Raw genomic sequence first — 27,110 nt, 5'->3', positions numbered from 1 at the left:
ACTGAGTAGGATAACAAGCAGTAGAGAGTGCTTAAGAGAAGAAACAGCAGCTAGATGCTATAAGTCCTGGGAAAAATTTCATAAAAACTTTGTCTTTTGATATGAGATGAGGAAATTTTGAAGGGGAGGATGAAGCAGAGAATGACATGATTTAAATTATTGGTTTTGTAAAGATTCGCTTATTGCTGCATTGAATGCTCTGTAAATTACTGAATTATAGGATGGGGTGATAATAGGCTGGAAGCTTGTCAGTGTAGAACAACAGATATGGAGAAATGATTTGAGGATCAAACTAAAAGGATATGCTGATGGATTAAGTGTAGAGTCTACAAGAAAATGAGGAGTCAGAGACATCACCATAGTGGGTCCATGCAACTGAAATGGTGGAATTGCCATTGACTGAGATGAATGAAGAGTTTGGGAGAGTATGGTTTGGGGAGAAATTTCTGATGCTGTCAGACATCCAGATAGAAATGTCAATTAGGAAGACCATCAAGTGAATGTATGATTCAGGTTAAAGGACAAATATAAATTTATGAGTAAAGACATATTGATGATACTTAAAGGCACCAAAAAGGAAGATAAATATATATGGATGATATATACTAATATAATATACTATGTATTGATATATGTCAAGAGGAGGAGTAGAACTGGAACCCACAATCAGTCTGACTCCAAAGTTTCATATTCTTTAAAGGTATTATACTAAACAGCCCCTTTGAATGAACAAATATGTTTTACATGATTAACTCTATTTAACATAAAGGAAAATACAACTTGAGCAGTGTCCTTCTGGAATTTTCTTCACACTTACCTAATTAATAACTATTTTCAAGATTTAAAGTACCAAAGCTACCCTGAATATTTTGTCTGTTCATCAACATCTTCTTTGTTATTCTCCATCAGTGTGTCTCAACATTCTTAAAAACTGTTTCATAAAGAGAAAGAGTTCTGTAGATATATTTAAGCACAGAGATGGGTTAATGAGACATTGGGAACAGGCTCAGGTTTTTTGTTTTTTTTTTTTGTCTTTAGATATAGAATCTTAGCTTTTACCTGTTTATTTACTGTATCATTTTAAGATTCTCTCCAATGCTGTTTAAGTATATACTTCCAACAGTGAATAGTTTTTATGGTGACAGAGTCTTGATATATTTGTGCTTTTTCTTTTGATTCCCATTCCATCAAAATCTATGACTGAGTATAATATTTTAGTATGTCAATAAATTAGTTTGCAAAATACTAACATTTACATCTCATTTCAAAAATTTATATAAAAGCAAAAATTCAAAATTCATTCTTTTAAATAATAGATGAGAGTCCAAGAGAGAAATAGTAAACTTGATTATAACATTGATAAATTTCTTCTATCTTCAGATCCCACTGAAGTTTTATCAATTGTTTCAATAATATGTTAAATAAAAGAAACTAGTCTTGAATCATAATAACTTCCTGTGATGGATAGTTGTATGTGTTGAACAGAATGCTTCTTGAGGGTATACAATGCTGAAGTTAAGTGGAAGTAATGGAGAACTACTTTGTGAAGTTACTAACAGATGGTTCAGGGGAAAGACTCTTTACACAGTCTTTGTAACTTTTCTCTAAATTCGAGAATGTTTCCAGAAAAACTTGTGCTTTAAAAGCATAATCTAAAATGTACCAAGGTTCAGAGATGAGATCATTAGACAATGATGAGTTTTTACCTTATGAATGGATTAATCCATTTAGTGGATTAATAATGGGTGGTAATTTTAGGCAGGTGTGATATGTTTGGAGGAAGTAGATAACTGGAGGAATGCCTTTAAAGACTATATATTGTGCCTGGCTCCTTGCAAGTGTATTTGTTTTCTTTCGCTCTCTTCTCTCTCTCCTTCCTGGCTGCCATGAGTTGGGCACCTTTTTTTTTTTTTAAACTAAACTCTTCCACCATGATGTTCTGCCCCATCTCAGGCCCAGAGAAATGCAGTCAGCCAACTGTGAATGGAGACATTTGAAACTATGAATACACCATTAAATTTTTCTTCTATAGTTTGCTCTTGTCGGGTATTTTGTTCACAGCAATAAAAAAAAAAAAAACTAACAATAGATTGTTTCAAAAAATAAAAATAAAACTATCACTGTGAATTTTAAAACATGTTATTGAAAGATATTTACATAAATCTTTATTCACTGAAATCAATTATACTGAGTTTTAGAAACTGAGAGGACTGTTTATATTCCTTTATTTGGTAGATATGATTCACGTTGTAGTATAAATTAGCTCCCCTAGACTAAATTCTGTACAGAAGATGAAGTTACTTCTACCTAATTGGCCTCTCTGGAAACCAGAATCTGAAATCAAATAGATTAGATTAAGTAACTGAAATATCACATCTAATAATGACTACATGTTTTTCTTAGTCTCAGACTCTTTCAGACATAAACGAATTGACTGAAAATGAGTAAGAACATATTAAAAACAAGAATAGCATAATATAAGAAAAAATACAGAGTCCATTCTGTGTTTTGGTATCAAGGAACAATTGTTCTCCCCCACCCCCAGACTAGATATATTAATAAGTTTGATGAAGAATAAAGTATTTCTCTATGCCTGATATGATTTGTATCCATTTTGAGTCCTTACAGAACTTGTTTTTGTTCACATCATTTACATTTGTGTTATGCAGGATTTAGCAGAGAAACAACAAAAACAGGGAACACACAAAACAACAATGTATTGAAAAACATAGCCATCAATTTTTCTGTCATGTAAATAAAGTCCAGAAGTAGGCTCTCTGGCACTAAGACAACTACACAGTCTCATTGGGAATGCCAATCCTACTGTTCTCTTTCATGTCCTCCATTGATGGCATCTTCAAAGTCAACTAATGAGCAAAGATGGCTACTGTAATTTTCAAATTTCATGTTGGCATCAGGAAGAAAAAGATTAGGAACTTTCCCACAGTGTTGAGGCTAGGGTATCCAAGACCATGGTACAGACAAGGTAGATTAATTTCGAGACCACTTGGCTTGTAGGCAGCCACTATCTCACTGGGTGTTCCAAAAGAGAAACATAGGGAGACATGGAGGACTAGAGAGAATCTTCTCTTTTCAATGGGCACTAATGTCATTATAAGGATCTTACCCTCATGTCCTTACCTAAACCTAATTATCTCTAGAAAACCCCATCTCCAAGTGTCATTACATTGGGGCTTAGAGCTTCAACATATGAATCTCAGGAGGGACATAATTTAGTCATAGTAACTTCCAAGAGATCTCACCAGACAAAACATAAACACTTTTTTCTTCTTTCTATGTATTTGTGTGTCCTTTTACCTTACAAGACACCAGAAGTTGCAATTTCTTAAAGCTCTTAAAAAGTGTCTGTGTGTGTATATGTGTGTGTGAATGTGTGTGTGTGTGTGTGTGTGTGTGTGTGTGTGTAAATTCTGTAAGCAGCAGCAACTTCCAAAATATACATAGGATGGGAGGATGGAATCTTTCTAAATTACCATACGCACCAGGTTCTTTTACCCAGGGCAAAGGGGAATATGGTACTGAAGTGCCAAAAGCAGATTCTACCACTAAGATACTGCTGCTTATTTCAGACTGTCACTGAACTCAGTAGTTGTTTATTTTTAACTTGTCAGACTTGAAAATGACTATGCAGTACTGCAGGTCTTTGGCTCTCAAATCTAAGAGTTCTGTCTTTGCTTGGCATCCAAATTTACTCAGTTAGATGGGCCTTCTTTTTATAGTTGCAAAGGTTAACACAATTTTAAAGCTTTTTGAATGAGCATAGAAAAACATGACAGGTTTGCCTGGAACTCTAACATTTCTAGTCTAACACCATAATATGTTCCTCAACACCAGAGACTCAGTGATATAGTTGTTCAATCACATATCACCCCTTAAATGGAGATTACCTTATGTCAAGTACCTGTTAATATCATCAAATGGGGTGATAGTGCTGGTATTGGTGATGAGTCCTGCTTCCCCACATGTTGAAGTTTTGAAGTTTGAACATTAGAGAAGCACAATGAGGCAAGGCAGGGCTTATTTAAAAAGGTGTGACATAGACTTCTCGGGAGGGAGAAGGGGGCCATAGCTGGTACCATGGTATCCCAAGAAGCAGGGTGTTCTGCCCTTTTTATTTGTCCCTGGCTTCCTTTGTTCTCCTGCCTTTTCCCCCTTGTCTTTCTCCTTCCTGCATAGGTGACTAGGCCCAAGAATGCTTGGTGGAAAGGCCCAAAGGTGGGAAACTGGTGGGTTGAAGGGGGAAGGGCTGGATGGAGTAGCCAAGGACACATTAACAACCTTGTATCTCAGAGACAGCTTACCTTGGCAACAGGTTTGAGCTGGGCCAGGTTGTTGAAAAGGGTGGAGGAAGGGCTCTGAAGGAATTAACATTTCAATCCCTCAGGGGACAGTCTCCAACTTCCCAGACTCACTCAAAATAGGCCTCCTTCATTGACCTGATTTGATTTACCTATCCATACTGACTGCCTATCTAATTCTGGCTTCAGGGGCACAAATCCAGAGTACTTGATAACTTACAAATAAACACTACATTATATTTTTAACATTTGTCTTATTTTTGAAGTAAGAGTAGATGTGATGAAAACTGCAAATTTATTTTAATATTTTCATATTGGATATTTGACTTTTGTCACTTATGAAATATCTCCATTCTCCTAAATTCTTTAAATTCTCTCCTATTTTTCTAGTCCATTTTATCTGTTTCTCTGGGGAATACAACTCCTAAAAATAATGCCTGAATATGTATGTATGTATGTATTTATTTATTTATAGAACTATGGATTAAACCCAGTGGTGCTTTACTACTGAGCTATATCCCCATTCATTCTTATGTGTGTGTGTGATTATATATACATATATACACACACATACATATATATAATGTATGTATATATATATATATATATATATATATATATATATTTACTTTTTATTTTTTGAGACAAGGTCTTACTAAGTTGCTGAGGCTGACCTAGAATTTATGATCCTCCTGGCTTAGCTCCCAAGTTACTGGTATTACAGGCATGTATCACTGCACCCAGACTAGATTTTATATTTTATTTTGAGATACTCTACTGACTACTAAAATATCTAACTAATTATTCATAATATTATGGAATTTATAACACAAGTATTACTGACCTTTATTTGATCTTTTTGTTGATGCCTTAAATATTTCACAAAATAAATATATTTGACCTACATTTTAAAATATATTTTTAAAAGAATTCCAAATTTGGAACCAGTTTAAATTTATATTTATATGTAAACTCATATAGTGGTAAGCTTAATGTTGAGTTTGGGAATGAAAAGAGAAAACAATATGTGTGTTCAGATTTAATACTCTGCTCAAAATCCCTTATTTACCCTGAAATTCTCACCTGTTTTCAAAAGTAGGGAGTAACACTTCAAATTAAGATAAAAAATCAAGTAAAATATTTGTTTGGTAGGTTTAACTTTTGCATAAGAGAAAAATGGAAATTGAACACTAATGATTAGACATAGGTGTGCTTTTTTTTCAGTTCAGGTTTGAATGGGCAAGAGAAGCACATATCAGCAGCCCAAGGTCTTTAATATGTAGGTACTGGATATGCATTCATTAATTGAGAACTTTTAGTTCAGGGTAAACTGGGAAGTTGCTACAGAAGTTACTCCAGCTCACCTTTTCCAGTTGATTTAGAGGCAAATTAGGAAAGAAGAACCCTGGTGCTCTTTACTAAAGAAAGTAAAACAGTCAGATACTATGATAGATAGTAATGAAAACTAGCTGGATAAGAGTAGATGAATTAAGAAGATCTTACTCAACTTTCTCATTTAGCTAATGTGAGGAGTTTAACATTTTCCAATTGTCTATACTCATTAGAAAAATGCCATTGTACTTAAGAGTTGGAAGAAAATATGTTAGTAGAATATTCTGACTTATTGAATAGGAAGGAAGGGCATGATATGGTGACATTATTGTTTTCAATTGTTTCATTAAATATTTAAGGATACTTTCTAGGAGAGACAGATAACTTCACAAAGAATACTCTGAATATACTTTCACAAAAGCAGATTATTCTAAAACTTTTCAACTTAGTATGTAGAGTGTCCATTCTATCAGCTACATCTCTCTCTTAACATTGAATTCAGGTTAAAAAAAAATAAGTATTCTGTACATGCTGTTTAAAACAAGTCTACCCACATAAATGAAGTCCTGACACTTTACCTCCTTTTCCTTCATGGCACATTTCACTAATAGTATGTATTTGTTTGTTTAGTGTATAATTCTCCCTGTGGATATAACCTCCATTAGGATGGGCACTTGATCTTTCTTGTTCCACAGAGAAGTGAATAGTGATGAAGACAGCACATAGGATGTAGTAGGGACATGGACAGTCCTTGATAAGTGAAAGAGAGACCCTTTGCCAAAGGAATCTTAGCAAATAGACTTGATTCACTGGCACTCTGCTCACCACGCTGGGAAAGAAAGCATTGAGAAAAGATTGCTCAGAACAGACTTCTCAGCCCAAATGCATCTGAAGACATTTGCTGAGTTTCGAGTTCCTGTGTGGTCTGAAAGGTAGATTCCACAAAGGCCACAGAGCTCTGAACAAGGGGGCCTCTTTAAAAGAAGCCTTTTGTATCACTTGATCTTTCTATTTGCTTATGATCTTTCCCTGAAATTCTTCTTTATTCTGGCTCATTTGCTTACTGACTCACAAATTGCAACTTTATAGTTTTCATCTAACAGCTATTTTCTTTTCTTAAGGGCCTTCCCCTCTGCCCTCTACATTGTCAAGCCCACCTCTCTGTGCAGAGAAGGTTTTCCTTTTGATACACTTTATAGAATAAAAGTGTCACATTCATGAATTTGTACACTGAAATTCATGATGTAGAAATAGCAAGGAGTCTTCTTCATATATCAGATGCCTAATAACTTCTCCATATACCAACCTTTTTTTCTAGATCACTCCTGTTCCTGGAACTCATCCGCTTTTAGTCTTTGTGAACCCCAAAAGTGGTGGGAAGCAAGGAGAACGGTATGCTTTTAAATAACATGTTTATTTTCTATATCATAAATATAAAAAGATCAGCTAAAATTGTGTTGTGCACATGTTTAGAACATTATTCCTCACTATTTAGTAATTTTAATGTTATATATATATATATATATATATATATATATATATATATATATATATAATTCCAGCATCTACATATAATGTACTGCTAATAATTTTTATAGTTTAAAACTTAATGTAATGGCTTTTTTGTAAGCATTTTATTATTATAGCTCAGGTATCTGCATTCTTCACAACCCACCTACCATCTTAACCCTTAACAAAGAGCTTTGCTTACAACCTGATTTCATAACTACTGTTGAATAAAAACTGAGTCTCTAACTTCTTAATCAGGTGATTGGAGATAAATCATAACCAAGTACTTAGGAGCAGAATTTATATCCAGCTTCTAGGCAAAATATATTGTTACAATTATTTTGCATGCACACTTTGGAGAAAATGAAGCCATATTTTCTGGAAAAGCACAATATATTTAATCTGAATAATAATACACTGCTTTATCAGATATCTTCATATACTAGCTGATGACATAAAATTTCATTTTATAGTGGATTAGTGATTAAATAATAATATTTAATAGAAATATGAAAATCATTCTCTTAAAGAATAAGTCTAATGTCCTATTGAAGAGGACAGTGACAAACAAAACTGTAGCTATGCCTACCTTCATGATGTCTACATATCTTTCTTAACCTCAACCTAATATAAGCAAACAGACAAAGCACTTACACAAGCACTATAATGGGAAAACAAATGTCTTTTGTGGTTTAACTAGTAACAATTGGAAATGTTTTCATAAATGATAGAATTTGCAAAGTAATATCCTTTCCTACTATTTAAATTTTGAATGTATTTCAATGAAATGAAAAGAATTCTTCATTTTTCAATCAAAAACAAATATTACTTCTGCATAAAATGTGTTTTTAAAATTTCCATTAACATATTTATGTTTGTACCCTGCTAAGCATGATATGAATTATCATATTTTTAAGAGAGAGAGAGAATTTTTTAATATTTATTTTTTAGTTTTCGGCAGACACAACATCTTTGTTTGTATGTGGTGCTGAGGATTGAACCGGGCCACACGCATGCCAGGCGAGCGCGCTACTGCTTGAGTCACATCCCCAGCCCAAGATATGAATTATTTTAAATAAATAATAGCTTAATAGTTAAAATTTCACAAAATTTTACTTAAGAGAATGGTTGCCTTGCTCAAACAGGTATAAAATTGTAATTGAATAATAATACTAAAATTATTTTCTATTGTGCCATTTGCAGTTTGTTAGCTGTCTATACTTTGAGTATTTTTTATTTAAATTAAATTTATTCTTTAACACATAACGACATAACAATTGCACATATGAATTAAGTACCAAGTGATGTTTGGATTATATGTATATATTGTATAGCATTTAAATCAGATTCAACATATCTATCTCCTCAAACATTTATCCTTTTTTTTTCCTCATTAGAAAACTCACACTCTATTCTTCTAGCTTTTTAAAATGTATGTTATTATCCATAGCCATCATCTGGGAAATAGCATACCAGAGCTGCTTCTTCCTCTCTAACCCTAAGTACCCAGTGATCAATCTCTCTTCAGACCCTCCCTCCCCCTAGTCACACCAGCCTCTAGTAACCACCATTCCACTATCAATCTCTTTGAGGCCAACTTTTTTTAAAAATTCCACATGAATGAGGTTATTTCCCTTGTTTTTCTGTGTCCGAGCATAATTATCACTAGTTCCATACATTTTGTTGCAAAAACAATATTTGCAATATTTTTATGGTGGAATAATGTTCCACTGTCAATTTATACTACATTTACTTACTGCATTCATCAGCTGAGGGATACTTTGGTTGTTTCTACTTCTTGGCTGAGGTAAACAGTACCACAATAGCAGAGGTGTTCAAGTGCCTCTTCAGTATATTGATTTCACTTGCTTTGGGTGCATACACCCAAAAATGAAATCAATATGCTGAAGAGGCACCTGAAGTATGACCCAAAGCAAATGAAATCAATATGCTGAAGAGGGATTGTTGTATCATATGATAGTTCTATTTTTAATATTTTAAGGAACCCTCCACTATCTCCCACAATGGCTGCTAATTTACATTCCCATCAACAGTGCAAGGGATCCATCTTCTCTACATCCTAGTCAGTACTTAATACCTGTAGTATTTTTAATAATGTCATTCTTACTGGAATGAGGTGATATCTAATTGTGATTTTGTTTTTCATTTCTCTGATGATTTGTGATTTGGGGCATTTTTTTTCATATACCTATCATATACCTGATGATCTTCTTTTGCGAAATCTCTATTTATGTCTATTGCTTATTTTCAATCAGTTTTTTATGCTGTTAATGTTTTGGAATTCCTTATACATGCAGATATCAACCCCTAGCCATATGTATAGTTTGCAGACTCACTATGTTGGCTGTTTCCTAGGCTGTTCAAAAGTTTTTTTGTTTGATATAATCTGTTTTGTCCATGTGATTAGCTCAATAGATGCAGAAAAGTCATCTATTCATGATCAAACATTGAACAAAGTGAGCACAGAAATAAAATTAGCTCAATATAATAAATGCCAAATATAACAAGCCCACAGCTGACATCATACTGAATGGGGAAAGATTATAAGCTTTCTTTCCATGATCTGAAATAAAATAAGGATATCTACTTTCACCACTTTATTCAACATAGTCTGAAGTAGAATAATCAAGCAAGAGACAGAAATAAAAGGCATCCACATAGGAAAAAGGAAATCCAATATTTACTGTTTGCATATGGCATGATCTTCCATATAGAAAGCCCAAAACATTCCACCAAAACCCTCCATCAGAAAAAATCTAATAGAATTAATTCAAATTAATTTGAAATCAGCAAAGTATAGGATATAAAAATCAGTATACAAAAGCCAGCAGTGTTGTTATATTCCAATAGCAAAGAATTTAAAATTGAAATCAAGAAAATAATACCATTTATAAAGGTTACCAAAAAATTAAAATACATCATAATAAACCAAAGCAAGGAGATGAAAGATATCTACAATGAAATTTATGAAACACTGATTAAAATAACTAAATGGGACACAAAAAATATGATGTCCATGTTCATAGATTAGAAGAATCATCCTTTGTAGAATGCCCATGATTCCCAAAGTGATCTCTATTTTTAAGGCAATCCCTACCAATTCCAATTACACAGGACTAGGAAAGAGAATCCTAGAATTTGTATAAAATCAAAGTAACTAAAGACACATTGACCAAAAAAAAAAAAAAAAGAGGAGGCATGACACTAACTTCAGAATCTACTATAAAGCAGTAGTAATCAAAACATGGTTTTGTCATAGACATAGACACATAGACAGATGGAACAGAAAAGAGTCCAGAATTTTACTCGGGCTTCCACAGCTGAGTTTTGACAGAGGTATTAACAACATGTGTTGGAGACAGTCTTTTCAATATATTGTAGTAAGAGAATATCCACAAGCAAAAGATTAAAACTAGGTCACTCTCATCCTTTATAAAAATTAACTCAAAATGTATTAAAACCTTATAAAATCTGAATCTATGAACCTACTAGAAAAAAAAAGATAAGGGAAATGACTCACAACACTGCAATGGGCAAGAATATTTTTGGACAAGACCCCAAAAGAATAGGAAATTAAAGCAAAAATATACTGTGGTTACCTTGAATACAAATATCTCTCACAAAGAATCAGATAAGATTTAAATCTATGTTAAAGAGTAAAGTCAAATGAAATCAATAGAAAAGAATTAAAAATATATTTCCAAAAGAAACTACATTTCCTTCTAATTAAAATTACATTAATCATGTATGATGACCCTGAGCTTAATAACTGTCTTTCCCTTATCTCAGTACATATTTTTTTATAAATTATAAACCAATTATATAGGGATAAAATGATAAGGAAACAAAACTTTATGGGGAGAGGGTGGCAAATTTGAATGCATAGTCTGTATGCATAGCAACTTCTGTTTACTCTTCATCCATTCACTGGAACCATTCAAAATCAAATGAAATGTAAATATGTTTTAAAAGAGATTTATTATGAATGTAAGTATAACTTTTTGTATGCATACAAGATACCTTTCACAATAGGATTACATAGTTTTTTCCTTTAAAATTTTTTCAGCTATTTTGACTTTGATATGTCATATAAGTTGCAAAAGTCACAGAATTATATATGCACAAACAGTTCCCTATATCATGCAACAGGTGTGAAAGTGTTCACATATCATCCATTCAGACAGCAACCACTGGGAAAATTTAAACAATACTAGGATTTGGGGATAACAGATTTGTAACAGTCATGCATGCTGTCAAACATGTAAGCAGATATATTGAATCATATATGATAAATGTTAAACTAGAAATGTTCGAAATAAAGGTGCTATGGAGGATCCAATGGGGAAATATCTAAAAACTGTGAGTCTTTGAAGAAAAAGTAGCTTTTATATTGTTTGTTATTTAAATAGGTGTTTCCCACATGTAGGACAGAGAAAGACAAATTCATGAAAAATCTTGATGTCAACTAGGAATGATTTACCAAGGTTTAACTTTAAGGGAAAGATAAGAGATTAACTTGCCCATATTGGGAAGATATTGGAATTTCATCCTGGAAACAATATGTCTATACCTAAACAGTAGTAGGGGAAGGAACTGGAATGTGAAAAATTTAATAGATCTGAAGATCTATATAATGAAAATTACAGAACCCTAAAGAAAGAAATTAAAGAAGACCTTAGAAGATGGAAAGAACTACCTTGCTCCTGGATAGGCAGAATTAATATTATCAAAATGACCATACTACCAAAAGCACTATATATATTTAATGCAATTCCAATCAAAATTCCAATGAAATTTCTTATAGAAATAGAAAAAGCAGTCATAAAATTCATCTGGAAAAATAAGAAACCCAGAATAGCTAAAGCAATCCTCAGCAAGAACAGTGAAGCAGGTGACATTACTATACCAGACCTGAAACTATACTACAGAGCAATAGTAACAAAAACAGCATGATATGGGCACCAAAACAGATTGGGAGACCAGCGGTACAGAATAGAGGACACAGAGAGTAACCCACAAAATTACAATTATTTTATATTAGACAAAGGTGCCAAAAACATGCATTGGAGAAAAGATAGCCTCTTCAACAAATGGTGCTGGGAAAACTGGAAATCCATATACAACAAAATGAAATTAAACCCTATGCACAAAAACTCAACTCAGAATGGATCAAGGACATAGGAATAAAACCAGAGACCCTGTGTCTAACAGAAGAAAAAGTAGGCCCTAATCTCCATCATCTCAGATTAGGCCTCAACTTCCTTAATAAGATTCCTTTGGGCATAGACTAAGGAGAGGGATAGCTGGATCAAATGGTGGTTCCATTTCCAATTTTCCAAGAAATCTCCATACTGTTTTCCATATTGATTGCACCCATTTGCAGTCCCACCAGCAGTGTATGAGTGTACAAGGACTTAAAAAAGCATACAACAGGGACACATCCATATGAATGTTTATAGCAGCACAATTCACAATAGCTAAACTGTGGAACCAACCTAGATGCCCTTCAGTAAATGAATGGATAAAAAAAATGTTGCATATATACACAATGGAATATTACTCAGCAATAAAAGAGAATAAAATCATGGCATTTGCAGGTAAATGGATGAAGTTAGAGAAGATAATGCTAAATGAAGTTAGCCAATCCACAAAAAACAAATGCTGATTTTTTTCTCTGATACATGTAGGTTGATTCATAGTGGGATAGGGAGAGGGAGCATGGGAGGGATAGACAAACTCTATATAGGACAGAGGAGTTGGAGGGGAAGGAAAGGGGCATGGGGTTAGAAATTATGATGGAATGTGATGGCCATTATTATCCAAAGTACACGTATGAAAATATGAATTGGTGTGAATATACTTTGTATACAACCAGAGATATGAAAAATTGTGCTCTATTTGTGTAATAAGAATTGTAATGTAGTCTGCTGTCATATATAAATAAAAAAATTAATTAAAAAATTTAATAGAGCCCATGAGAGAAATTAAAGACCTGAACTAAACCAGTGAATAGTAGTACCCCAGCTTGAGAGGCGTTTCTCAGTTAGAAGGCACAAGATGGTCCTCTGGTGGAGTTCTGGTGCCAGGGTAAAGGATCTATTGAGAATAACTCCAAGATCTTTATTCAGATACTAATCAGAAACTAGAATGTGGGGTTATTGAAGATTTGAAGATGGGGAAATATAGGTATTACATAGTGTATTTACAGAATTTCTATCAGTAAGTATCATATAAATGCATTTATAGAATATAGAGTAATATTTTATGTGTATATAAAAGTAATCCCCCAAATCAAAATATCACCCTTTACTTTAAATATTTTGTGTAAAAATTTAAACCATACAGGATATAAGAATTCAGAAACACTTTTGTTTGATTTGTTATATTAAAATTATTTTCTTTCAGAAAAATTAATTATTTAATACATATCTGTTAAGACAGTAGTTTTGTGAGTTAACAGGTCAAGATAATTGTTTATATAAAATAATTATGCCATCTGAGGTTACATTCTTTGCTTACATAAATACATATAAGGTATACAACCCCATTGTTTGTGTGGGGTAGATAATTTTGATCTCTATTAATTTGGCCCAACAACTCAATCTCGAATTCTATGGAGAAAAGAATATATTTCCATTTATTGAGAGAATATATTTAAGTAATTTACTGAAATACTTTTCCAAATATTTATTTGAAACCCAATTATTTAACTAGATGATATTCAAAAGTGAGTTGGAGAATATTCTAAATGCCTATGCATATTTGGAATGCATCATTATTTCTGACTTCTAAGATATATTGCCTTTACAATGGTTAACAAGTTCTTTTTCTTTTTATTTTTTTGAGAACTACTATTTCCTATTGAGATATTATATTTCTGATACTATTAATGCAACACATATCAAATATTTTAATTGCCATTACATATTTATAACATTGAGATGTTACCCCCTAATTATAATTAAATTTCTTCTTCCTATATTTTATCTTTATAGAATTTACAGAAAATTTCAGTATCTACTAAATCCTCGACAGGTTTACAGTCTTTCTGGGAATGGACCAATGCCAGGGTAAGTCCAAGGATAATATCATTACCATTAACTTGCTTAATAGTAGTTAATTTATTAAGCAGACCATCATATCCATAAACAATGTTACTGGAATAACACAGATGGATCAGTATATACAAAATAAATGTGAACTGCATAAGGGAAACAATACAGATAATGTTAATTGAAATAGCTGACATTCCATTATAAGTAAAAATTTCCTCCCTTCTAAACATTGTGAAACAATACTAATAATACTAGTAACAATAACAGTATACACAGCATACTAGACAAGTGCTTGTGTTTAAAAAACTACTAAGCCATGTGTTTGAATTATAATTCTCCTTTCTTTTACTTATTAAATATAAAATATAGATCTGCTCCAGAATGTGGAGAAAACTAGTTAACAAAGAATTCAAATCATAATATAATATCTTAATTTATTGCTTGCAAATTCTAATGAATATCACTCTTTGTAACATATTTTATTGTTAATGGGTAAGATAAAGTGAAATAAAGTTATTTTTTCAATATAAACTATATGATTTTCATATCACAAATATGTACCAAAATAAATCATCATTATTTTGGCCTAGTTAAATAATTAATTTTATCTTCTTCCACTAACCTCGTTTCTTTCTATCAACATGAGAGTAAACTTTAGACCACATAAGTAGAGAAGAGTTTAATCAGCTTTGCATGCTCCATTAAAAAAAAAAAAAAGTATGATTTAAATTAACTCATATTTGGCAACTATATACCAAATATTGATATTATACTCTTGAAATTGCTGAGTACATTATATAGCATTGTTTCTTATGTTAAATAAATGTTAATAAAATACAGTTGGTTAGCATAGGCTCCCACAATTATATTTATTTCTTCTATGCCTTGCTGCCTGCTTTCTAAGGTAGGTTTGCAAATACTAAGACATGATCTGAGGAATCTCCTTTCTGTAGAAGGCAGGCTTACCAGAATTTACAGAAATTTTTATAGAATACAATTTAATTCAAATACTGCCTTTATTGAGCTCCAGAATCTAGAGGAATGATTATCAGAATATAGGCTAGGTGAACCACATGCAGAATGAATCAGGGTAGAAAAAGTCAAGCCAAAGTAAAGACTTGATATTAACTCATAAGTTCAATTAGGGTAGTTCTTTTTTCATGACCTTTAATCTTTTCTGGACTTTCGAGAATAATGAATTCCAAAGTTTAGTCATGCCAAGAACTCTGTAGGTCCACAAAACCAAGTAAATCTAGAATTTTTTTTTTTTTGCATTTCACAGTTAAGCAGAGTGTCTGTTTGCTCTACCAATTACTAGCTTTGTAAATTTAACCTATTTGGGCCTTCATTGTCTAATCTGTAAAATGAGGGCTAGTACCTACCTCATAGAATAGTTGTGAAGTTAAATGGGCAATGCCTATGAAGTACATAATCATGTGCTTCCCACATGGTATGTCAATAAATGTTACAAATTTCAATAATGTTTGTATTGATATTAATTAATAATAATAACATAGCTTTGTAAATATACTACAATAGCATTGATTTTAGCCCCATTTTCTCATTTCATTTCATTTACTTATTTATTTTTGCCTCTACACTTAAATATGCTTTACATGTTTTCTTTCTCTCTTTCGGTTTAAGGCCATTCATTATCCTCTACTCTATTTTAATTTTATTATATGAAAACATGGAAGTATATACTACATAGTATTAATTTAATATGTGAAAAAATGAAAGTATATACTATATGTATGTGTGTGATTGTAAGAAGCCTGCACATTGCAATGAATATTATGCAGAAAACAAGCAGATACTGGTCTCACTTCAAGAATTACCACTCCTTAGAAATTACCAGTATAATTGGGTATATCTTCCCAAACAATCAAATATACATATATAAACAAATGTCTGTCTTGCATATATTTCTATTTAATATCTCTTATCTTTGTATCTAATATATTCAAATATATATTTGATAGACAAATAGATGTTTTGACATAACTTGGAGTATAGACTATATCGTTTTGCAACTTGCTCCTTCTAGTCAAAAGCATGTAATTATTTGTCCTTGTCCTTTTCTGTAGTTATAGACAGTTTCATTATTTCTAAGGCCTGCATGGTATTCTGTAAGTTTGTTAGCTATCCATTGTTGATGAGTATTTAGATTGCGTTTGTTTTCTACTTATTGACAACTATGCTTTAAGTCTATCAATTTGTTGAATATTTATTATTATTGATATTGATTTATTATGTACTTTTGAAAGCTTGCTCAAATAGTTTCACAGAATAAGTCACTATAGGTAAAATTGCTTGACTGAAGTTTTTCAACTTTAAGTTTTATCTGGTTCTGCCAAATTATTATCCAAAAATTTTCTTTTAGTAATAAAATGATATTTATTATATTTATTTATTATAATCCCAACAATAGTATATAATTCCTATTTCCCCAACCTCCCTTAAATTGGCTATCTATATTAATCTCTATATCTAATTTGAGAAGTGAAAATATGTACTTTATGTTTTTATTTGCATGTTTCTAATCAATTGTAAAGTTGAATATGGTATCAATTATGTTTATTTTTCTAAGCAAAGAAATATGCTCTAGTTTATTATCCAAATAACATACACTAAAAATTATGAGATTGCTCATTGAATTATTAGGGAAACTAATAATTGGGAAATTATTAGTTTAGGAAAATAGGAAGCAGGACAGTTTGAGGAAATGAGCATCAATAAAAAGAAAAGTCCCATGGTAGCTAGTGTTCAGAGTAATGGATTCCAGTCAATTGTTTTTAGTGTTTTCATTTCTGTGCTCAAGGTTCACATATCATGGAGAAGCTTATGTATTTATCATGCCACAACCTTAGCTAGTGTGGAGTTGGGCATCTTGTCTGATAGTCCAGTTGAAACTATCCAAACAGATTGTTTCCTCAAAACCAATGATGATGCTGGAGTCATTGAGGAAGAAAGGTGAATTCTTGGTAGGAATAAACAGTAGGTATCCACCATAGTTTTAACATTTGGGTGGAACAACATAACTTTCACTATGAACATGAAAAATGGAAAAGATAATCACTAACCATATGGATATTCCTGAACATATCTGAAAATAGTCATGTCCTCTAGACAACCCAATGTCACAGTTACTATATCTAAGTTTAAGTTACATTTCTCTGGAAAACTCTTTGTAATGGATATTCTCTCTTTATCAATTCCCTCAGGGTTCCAAAAATTCCAATTTTAACTACAAATATGAATTTAAGTGATATTTTTAATAATTAAAAGAATGAAACCTTATACAGTCAATAGTCCTGCTTTAACCAATAAACTTATTTAAAGGACTTTTACTCCCAGGGCTATAAAACCGCTGTCTTTTCTCTGTTTTTGTTTTGAGAAAGTAATTCTTTAAGGAGAAGGCAAGACATGATTACATAAGACATTCGTAATTCAGTTGCTATGATCACTGACAAAGGCAAAATGGTTAAAAAAAAAAAAAAAAAGAAATCCAGTTGATACAAGAGTCTTAATGTAGTTAGCTCAAATTGTTGCAGTTCCATTGTGGAAAAGATCCATTAGATCCTAATCCCCTTGATGTAGTATATTGTAACTCATGAACTTGTTTCTTTGATGATAGCTGATTATTCCAAAGTCAGTAGCTACTTTGTTGTCCAAAGCAAATAAATGTTGTTCATTCCTTCCATAACCTTCACCTCTGCCAACATGAATATGAGCCTTTTGAATGCTCAGTGAAGAAATACTACTGCCTGGCATTGCTTTGTGGTATTTGAGGTCTGAGAAATTCTGAAAAATTCATTTACATAATTTTCTTTTGTCACTGATTTTCCATTCTTCTCCTTTCCAAGCCTTTGATAGTGTGAGTCATATTATCAGCCAGTGCTATTGAATTGGTGTATTTCCTAAACTATGGACATAGTATAGTCCAGAAAATGTGGATGGCAATCTATATTGTATGAAATACTGTTCCCAGATCAAATGGAGTTCTCCCTGTCCTTGAGTCACTCCCAGGGTAATTGTAATGCCATAGCAGTTGATTAAATGTAAATTTTAAATTGCTCCTCTGGTCTTCATAGAATCAGATCTTTTTCCTTAATACCATTAAATAAATATGTACATCTCTAGTTATAATAAACTAACTCCACATGTTAATGTGACTTAAAAAATGTTAATATCAGTTATTGTATACTTGTGACATTACTTGTTCCCTTTGACTCTAAGATTCTTGAAAGTACAGATGGCTTATTCTCACATATCTTTAAAACTTATAAGTAAAAAATAACAACTGTTTATTGAATTCAAATAAAATACAAGATAATTCTTTTAAAATATGTAATTTTCCCCATTATTGAACATAATTATTCATTGATTATTTTTGAGAAAAGTGCTATATAAAAATCTTTTATTTCATCTATGTTAACTGAATATAGTACACATATAATTTTAAAAACTAAACTTATCAACCTACAGTCTTATGTATTCCAAATATCAGACATATTTCTATAGTGAAACTTCAAAATATATAATCCTATTAAAATAAATGTGCAATTTAGACAACATATAAAAGAGTCTATTTATTTTGTACTTTCTTAATTTAAAATATCATTTTATATAACATGATATCTACCATATTTATATTTAAATAGAATCCCTCTTTAATTAGAAAATTATGACCTTTTATATACATGTCTTGTTATGAAATTGTGTCAGAGATACAAGCAAAGTCCTCAAAAGACTAAGAAAATATTCATCAAAATTCAATCCAATTCTACTGGAAGTATCCAAAAAATACAAAAATCTAATGCTTTACTAATGTAAAAAGCTTTTAACTTATCTCTTAATTGTAAAATATGAGGATCCAAGCCCTCTCACAGTTAAATACATCAGCATAACTCTGCCTTGGTCGCTGGAATGACTGAGTTTGAAAGATGATTTATTCTTTCAAATTAAGATCTGTAAATTAGTAAAAGCAGCAAAACCCATAACAGTCTCATACAATTAAAGATTATATAATTTCTTGCCTTGAACAAGAAATTTTCCCATTTGAGGTATTATAGCTCTTCAATCACTTTATATACATGTCAACAAATGCATTATGACTTCAAAGATTTTGAAAAATCTGAACAGTTATTACTCATATCATAGAGAACAGAAAAAAACATTGACTTAATGGCTGTTACCAGATCTATCTATCTATCTATCTATCTATCTATCTATCTATCTATCTACCTACCTACCTACCTATCTATCTAGATAGGTAGGTAGATAGATAGATATTGTTTGTTTCACTTGTTTAGAGATCATTGCTTATTGAAATGGCCAGAACACTCAAAAATACTTTTTAAAATTATATATATTTATATGATTAAATGTTATTTAACCATGAAACATGTTAACCATGAAGAAGAAAAAAATAAATTACCATTTAAGCAATAAACAAAGAAATAATAAGGAAAATATTTATTATAAAATATAAGAAAATGTCAGAAATCATCATTGTTTTGTAGATGGTAACAATCATAAAGACATTTCCCTATGGAGAAGTGTCTGAAAAGATGAAAATCATGTTAGAATAATGGACTGGGGCTACCTTAATATTATAAATTAATTATTTAATGTTGCAAAATTAGTATCTATTCCTAAGGAGTGAATTATTCCCAAATTTGCTTAAAATGATAAACTGTTTGCTCACATGCAAAAACTAGATCATTGAACTGTTGAAAATCACTACTTTTTTTGTTTCTTTAAACTGTTTCTGATTTTTTTCTACAAAAATCAAGCATAATAAATAACTATTTATTTCAGTATTTTCAATGTATAATCATCTATCCTTGTCCATCAAGTTCCCTGATGCAAGTTTGTCACCATATACAAGCAATTTAATATTCATGACTTTCATAGTAAAAATAAGAAAGCTTATAATTATCTCATAATTTAAAAAAAATGATTATGCAGCAGTTATTCTATAGCAATATGTAAGACACATGTACAATGACCAGAGTCATCACTTATATATATAATAGTGACCACAAAATAATCTTTTCCTGATTCTTTCTACTCTCAGCAAGAAATTACAACTTCCTTTTAAGAGTTGGCATAATCATTATTCCAGCTGATATGCTGTGGTCTATTCCTGACATCTCCCCGGGATGTGCAAAGAGTACAAGTATACCAGGCAACAATGTCAATAGAGATTGTACAAAATCATATACTACATGTGCATTTTTTCAGAACAACTAATCTCAGGGTATGAGAACTGGCTACGTGATCCTATGTAACTAAAGATGAAAAAAGATTCAAGATTGCACAGAGTACAATTTGTTAGGCACATACTGACAGAGCAAGGTCCTATGTGGCAGCAAGACCAGGTGGATCCCCATTACGTGGGCCAGAAGAAGGAGGAAATAATAGACAGGACAAAAGTGACTGCATCTTGTTTGGAATAGACCTGGTTAATCACAAGCCAGTATCATTGACTTCAGGCACATTCCTGACACTAATGGTGCCAGAGTCTCATTGTAAAGCTTCACTTACCACTCTAGTGGTTTTGTTTATTTATAGTATGCTGGAAAACTATATGGGGGAACCTGTCAGGGTTACTTGTCATGGTGGTACAACTCATGGTAACTGTGGGTCATATCAAGTTGAATCCTTACATATATGAAATACATGTGAGAGGATGAGCAGTCCTGTCAATAACACATAGTATATAGCTCATATTCTCTTCTTCAGTGTTTTTATTCATTAAACATATGGTTTATATCCATAAATATTTGTGACTTGTAATGCTTTTTATTTTGCCACAAAGCTTTTCAACAAAATTAACTCAGAATTGAAAATGTCTTATAATTGAAAGAGTAAGTTTTAAATTTCTGTTTCTTAAAAGTATGATGAATTTATAATTCGTGTGAAATATTTGTTGACATTATCACCCTCAACTGTAATCCTAGTTATATAAATGGCCATGTGAAAATTAATAACAAACTGAGAAAGTATCAGCATGTGCTTTAAAATTAATAGTAAAGGGCTGGGATGTGGCTCAAGCGGTAGCACTCTCGCCTGGCATGCGTGCGGCCCTGGTTCCATCCTCAGCACCACATAAAACAAAGATGTTATGTCCACTGAAAACTAAGAAAAAAATAATTATAATATTAAAAAATTTCTCTCTCTCTCTCTCTCTCTCTCTCTCTCTGTTTAAAAAAATAAATAAATAAACTAAAATTAATAGTAAATTCTCTGCCCAAGGGCAATCATTTAGATTACAGAAATTCCCTTTTCATATCACTCTTTGAAGCATGATTTTTCATTCAGATCAAATGACTATTTTAAATTAATGTTCATTTTCACTTCCAAATTTTCTTATGTTTGCTATAAGTGAAGTGATTGCCATTAGTATTTTGACACCATTAGCAGAACTTTAAAAAGAACAAGTTATATCATATTTATATCAGAATGCTCAGAATGCTTTAAATAGAAAACCTGTTTGCATAGTGATTTGAGCTAATTCAATTCATGGACACTAATAACATTTGGAAGCATTCATTTGCATACAACTTTAGAAATTAGTGATATGCTAACATAAACTAATTTAAAAAGTTCAGCACTAAAGATGCAGTTATTTGAATGTAGATTTTTGACAGAACATCTCATTTCTACAAAAACATGGTTCTTACTACAGTAAGATATATATACATGAAAAAACATGTTTGAAATGATAGTGCCAAGCACATAACTGTATCAAAAGAAGATTTTTAACATTCTATTAGTTACAATAAAAACCTTAATTGTCACTTCATATGCATACATACATGCATACATACATGCCTACAATTGCCTCCCACCCACACACACAAACACAAATTTGTTATTCAGTTATTCTCTTTTTGACTTTAGAGTCACTAAGAATCCTTGGGGAGGGGGGCGGTGAGATAACTATGATATTGAGTCATACTTCCTGGTAAATGTCTCTGAAAACCACTACTCCCTCTAGCCCTAGAAGAGTGATTATCAGAGATCATGGAAAGGAAATTATTTTAACTTATATTCCATATTTCTACTCTTAAATACACGTCCCGTAGATATCTCAAATTGTCATGTCTAATAATAAGCTTGTTCTTTCTCTCTCCTTCTCTCTCTTGCAAATCCATCCATGGCCTTTACTCCTCATTTGGTGAATGGAAAGAACATTCATAAGAAACAACTTTTCCAACCTCTCTGACATTATTTCAGTTTCCAGATTTTTTCATCTACTCACTCTAGTTTCTAGACTTACCTTCTTTCTTACAACTCTTCACTCAGTCTTTCCTCACACCTGCCCTAAAATTCATTAGCAAGTTAACTCTTACCCATGCTTCAAGAGTCAACCTGAATGTATGCATTTTTACTAAACCAACTCTATCTAATCTGCATTTATCCCTCCTCAAAGAACATCGCACTGTGACCTAAATTGCATGGGTTTTTGTCTGTCCTCTCAATACAGCAAGATACTTGAAGGCAAGAATGCTAACTTGATTTTGAATTTGTGAAATCTAGTTCAACTCCTGATACACATTTGTAGATAATGAATGTATATCAAATAATTAAATAAATGTAGGTGTTTTGTTATTTATAAAGATGTATTTCCAAATAAAGTATATAAATTTTAAATCTCTTTTTTAGGTATTTAAAGATTCTTTTGTAATAATTTTTCTCTCTCTATAAAAGCATAGGTTTTTTTTCTCTTTCAAAATACTTCCTTATAGCATATTTGGTTAAAACAGTGGAATTATCTCATGTATACAGAACAAAAACGCACCCTAATTATTAATAATAAAAATATTAGCATGAGAAAATGAATTAGAACTGAGCAACCTAATCATATTTAATGCTACATTTTAAGGGTTTAGTTTAAACTGTGAACTTTGGATCACAAACTGTATATCTCTGTTTTCAAATTAGAAACATGAAGAATGAACATTTCTAAGTTAACTTTGAAAGATCAGAAGAATATGAAATTTCTGGTTTATTTAGTAACTTTTTAAATATTTATTTTATTATTATTTAGTTTTTAAGTGGACACAATATCCTTATTTTGCATTTATGTGGTGCTGAGGATTGAACTCAGTGCCTCAAGCATGCTAGGCGAGCGCTCTAATACGAAGCCACAACCCCAGCCCTACTTAGGAACTTTTTATTGTATTTTTCACTTTAGGCTCATTTACTTCAAAATAGTCAGTTTTACTTATATGTTAGCCATGTACCTTGTGAAGAACATTGTAAATTGCATATATATGTATACATACACTATATAAATATTCAATAAGTACTTTCAGAGAGGGAGGTATTATCATAAACTTCCCTCCATTTGTATAACTCTAGATACAGTATGGGAAAATAACATGTATTAACTTATTCCTATTCTTTTTTTTTAGAGAGAGAGAGAGAGAGAGAGAGAGAGAGAGAGAGAGAGAGAGAATTTTTTAAAATTTATTTTTCAGTTTTTTGGTGGACACAACATCTTTATTTTATTCTTATGTGGTGCTGAGGATTGAACCCAGTGTCCCGCGCATGCCAGGCGAGTGTGTTACTGCTTGAGCTACATCCCCAGCCCAACTTACTCCTATTCTAATGGAGAAAACTTATATTTATAGATGAGAGATAATGGCTGAAAAATATATTTTATATTCTTAAATGTCAAAAGACAAAATTACAACAATGCTTACTTTAAAGATCTATTTGGCTTTTATTTGTTAATCTAGGATTGGGCATTAGCTCATTTTATAAAATAGCATGAGTCTTCCAGTGGGCTGAACAGGGTAAGTGGCCTATATAGAAAGAAGAGGGCTTAAGGAAGCAGGCATAAGGAGTGATATTTCTAAGTTACTTTTCTTAATGGATTAAAATATGGGAGACTTTTTTATCATGCTGACTCAGGCAAATGAGCCCCTTCTGATTGGTTATAGTAAATCTCCTATTTTGTTGGAAAGCTAATCTGTTACAAAGTTCATTTGATTACATGACTCCATTCTGGTTTGGTCTGGCCTATAAGGGCACAGTGCCATAGCCCACTCTAAAACCATTGCTTCCCGTATATTCTGTTTAACATCAGTTACTTGTTTCTTAAATAAGAAGTCATGTTTGTACCTCTCTGAAATAATCTTAAAAAGTAACTGTCTTCCATGTACTAGAACAAATTCAGGTTTTGAGAAGAAAAAAATCTTTACAAAGGTGTGTTCTGAAAGTAATGAAGTTAGGAATGCTTCCTATATAAAATCAAGAATATTTTCACTAAATATTAGATCTATTCAAAAATGATAAAATAAATTTTATATTCCTTTAATATTAATTTTCCAAAGATCATATACATTAGTCAAAAAAGGAAAAAATTAGTCTACATTACAGAGGCTATTATTTACTGTCTTGTCATTTCTAACACATTTTACATTAGTGAATATAAATAAAGTTATTTAATAAGAAAATATCATACCTTTCCCAGTAGTTAATGTTCTCTATTTTTTCTTTCATCATTTCTTTCTCTGTCCCTTTACTCCTTATATACATAATATATAAGTAATTTTTTGAGATATCCAGAGATAATGAGATTAATGATTACATATTTAATGGATCACTGCAATATATATTTTCTCAAATATTCTGAAAATTTGTCTGGATATAATGGTAACAGTATTAAGTTATATAGATCTCCTAAGTGATTCTAAATTATGTTTGAAATAACTATTCTACTTATTCACATGAAATGACGACTAAAGAGTGTACATTTACCTTTTGTGCAATACCTCAAAAGACTAACCAGATTTGTTGAAACAGTCATATATTCTAGTTTACCTAAACTTTATAATTTATCATTAAAGTACATAAGATATGAAATATGAGATCATAGCTACAATTAGTATTACTTTATTTGAAATGATTGGTCTTTACATTAATTGGTAAATTTTCACCTTGAAGCTATTTCAGTTATCTTTGCATTTCTGTGACCCTTATACCAAAGAAGAACAACTTAGAGGAAGAAAAGTTTATTTTGGCTCACGTTCAGAGTGTTAGCCCATAGTGGGACAAACTCACATGCTTTAGGCCCAAGGGAAAGCAGTACATCACCACAGAAGGCTGTGGTCTACTCCATTCCTGGCAGCTGAGAGGCAGAATTGGTGGGGGAGGGCATGCAGGATGCAGGGAAAATTACCCCTTCCAGGCACACTCCCAGGAACCCTCTGGTAGCCATTCCCCACCTGCAGTTACCATTCAATCCATTCAAATGAGAATGGGCCTATTAGGTACCAGCTCTCATAATCTATCTTTTAACTTCTGAATAATCTGGCTTTATTATTATATTTTCTTAAATACAGGGAATTGAACTCCCAGGTGCTTTATCACTGAGCTACATTCTCAGCCTTTTTTATTTTTAAATTTGAGACAGGGAATCACTAAGGCTTAAAGTCTCACTAAGTTCCTGGGACTGGCCTTGAACTTGTGACCCTCTTGCCTTAGCCTGCCATGTCACTAGGATTATAGGCATGCACCACCAAGCCCAGCTGAATATTCATGCATTAGTACAGGATCTTCTGGGGGACACCTTATATATAAAGCATAACACTGACCTTCTCAAGATTCATAGAAAACAATTAAAACCTAAATAATGTTCCCTTTCCCTGTGCCATTTTGTAATATAAATAATAGGATAAAACTTTAGGGGGCATAAATGCTCCAGGGATGTATTTTTTAAAGATACTGCAGCAACAAAAATGACATCAACAATACTAAGGAATGTACAGATGTGGTCTGTGTATTAGAAGAGATAGAAGTTATTACAAATTGTTTTTCATGACTATAAATCAAAAACAGCAGTAACAACAGGCACCAGAAAATTCCAGCCTGATTTTAGTGAGGCAATTGTGAAGTCATATAATCTTTTAACTTTAAGAATAATATGTAACTGTGCGTATGCAAGTGTGAATATGAATTGAGCATAATAATAAGCAATAAGTATGCTTGTTTCTGCCTTGAAATGCTTAGATCAGAATTCAGATCTTTCTTAGGAAACTCCTAAAGTAAATTACTTTTCCTAAATAAGAGGAAAAAAGAACAAGAGGAGAGTTGATGACTTATGATAAAGACATTTTTTATCTGTCAGCCTAGTGTTTCTGCAATATGAAAAGATATAAATATGTGTAATTAAAATGAGCACTTACTATGCATCAATAAGGAAAAATTTATGAATCTCACACTGATTTCCTCTATGTACTAAAGAATATTGTTTTATAATACATAATGTGCAATGTGTATACTGTTTAATAGACATACATTTATTTATATTTGTTTAATCAGTTTGATTTATAAACAAAACATCAACATCATATAAATGGTGATATCTTATTTTCTTTGAAAAATAACATGTAATATTTGAATCAAAATAAATACCTCTATGATGTTATTTAAGAAATCTGATCACAAAAGACTTTCCAAAATACTGAAATTGGTATTGTAATTTTCTATTCTTTCTTAAAATATTTTCCTGATGTGCTTTTGAGATACTATTATTAGGCACCAATAAAAACCTACTTATTTTCATGCCTATGAAAATAGGAAAGTAAACTTCTGAATCTTAGAAGAAATTATCTTTTTTTTCAGTGTTTTTTGCATCATATTTCACCACTCAGTTTTCTTTTGTTGTGATAATAACATGCCCCTCTGAACAATTTTTTGGGTGTACAATGCAGTATTGACAATCATAGGAACATAAGAGATCTGTATAGCAGATCTCCATACTTTATTCATTTTGCATAACTGGGACTTTAGGGGATGTTATAGTGGTTGTTACTAAGCTTAACTTAAGAAATCAACAGACATAGAACTACTA

At 31.8% G+C, this 27,110-nt stretch overlaps 1 protein-coding gene across 6 annotated transcripts in view; it reads left to right on the top strand.

The window, feature by feature from the left end:
• Window positions 1-27,110, top strand: part of Dgkb (diacylglycerol kinase beta) — a 580,628-nt gene that overhangs the window by 164,639 nt on the left and 388,879 nt on the right. For all 6 annotated transcript variants that reach the window (XM_077796729.1, XM_026408351.2, XM_026408343.2 and 3 more), the window contains 2 exons: window positions 6,970-7,043; window positions 14,177-14,251. In XM_077796729.1, coding sequence (XP_077652855.1) covers window positions 6,970-7,043; window positions 14,177-14,251 — 149 coding nt within the window. The remainder of the gene's footprint in view (window positions 1-6,969; window positions 7,044-14,176; window positions 14,252-27,110) is intronic.

This window comes from Urocitellus parryii, chromosome 3, assembly GCF_045843805.1.
Source record: "Urocitellus parryii isolate mUroPar1 chromosome 3, mUroPar1.hap1, whole genome shotgun sequence".
NCBI classification, from domain to species: Eukaryota; Metazoa; Chordata; class Mammalia; order Rodentia; family Sciuridae; genus Urocitellus; species Urocitellus parryii.
This window is presented reverse-complemented; position numbering and strand designations above follow the sequence as displayed.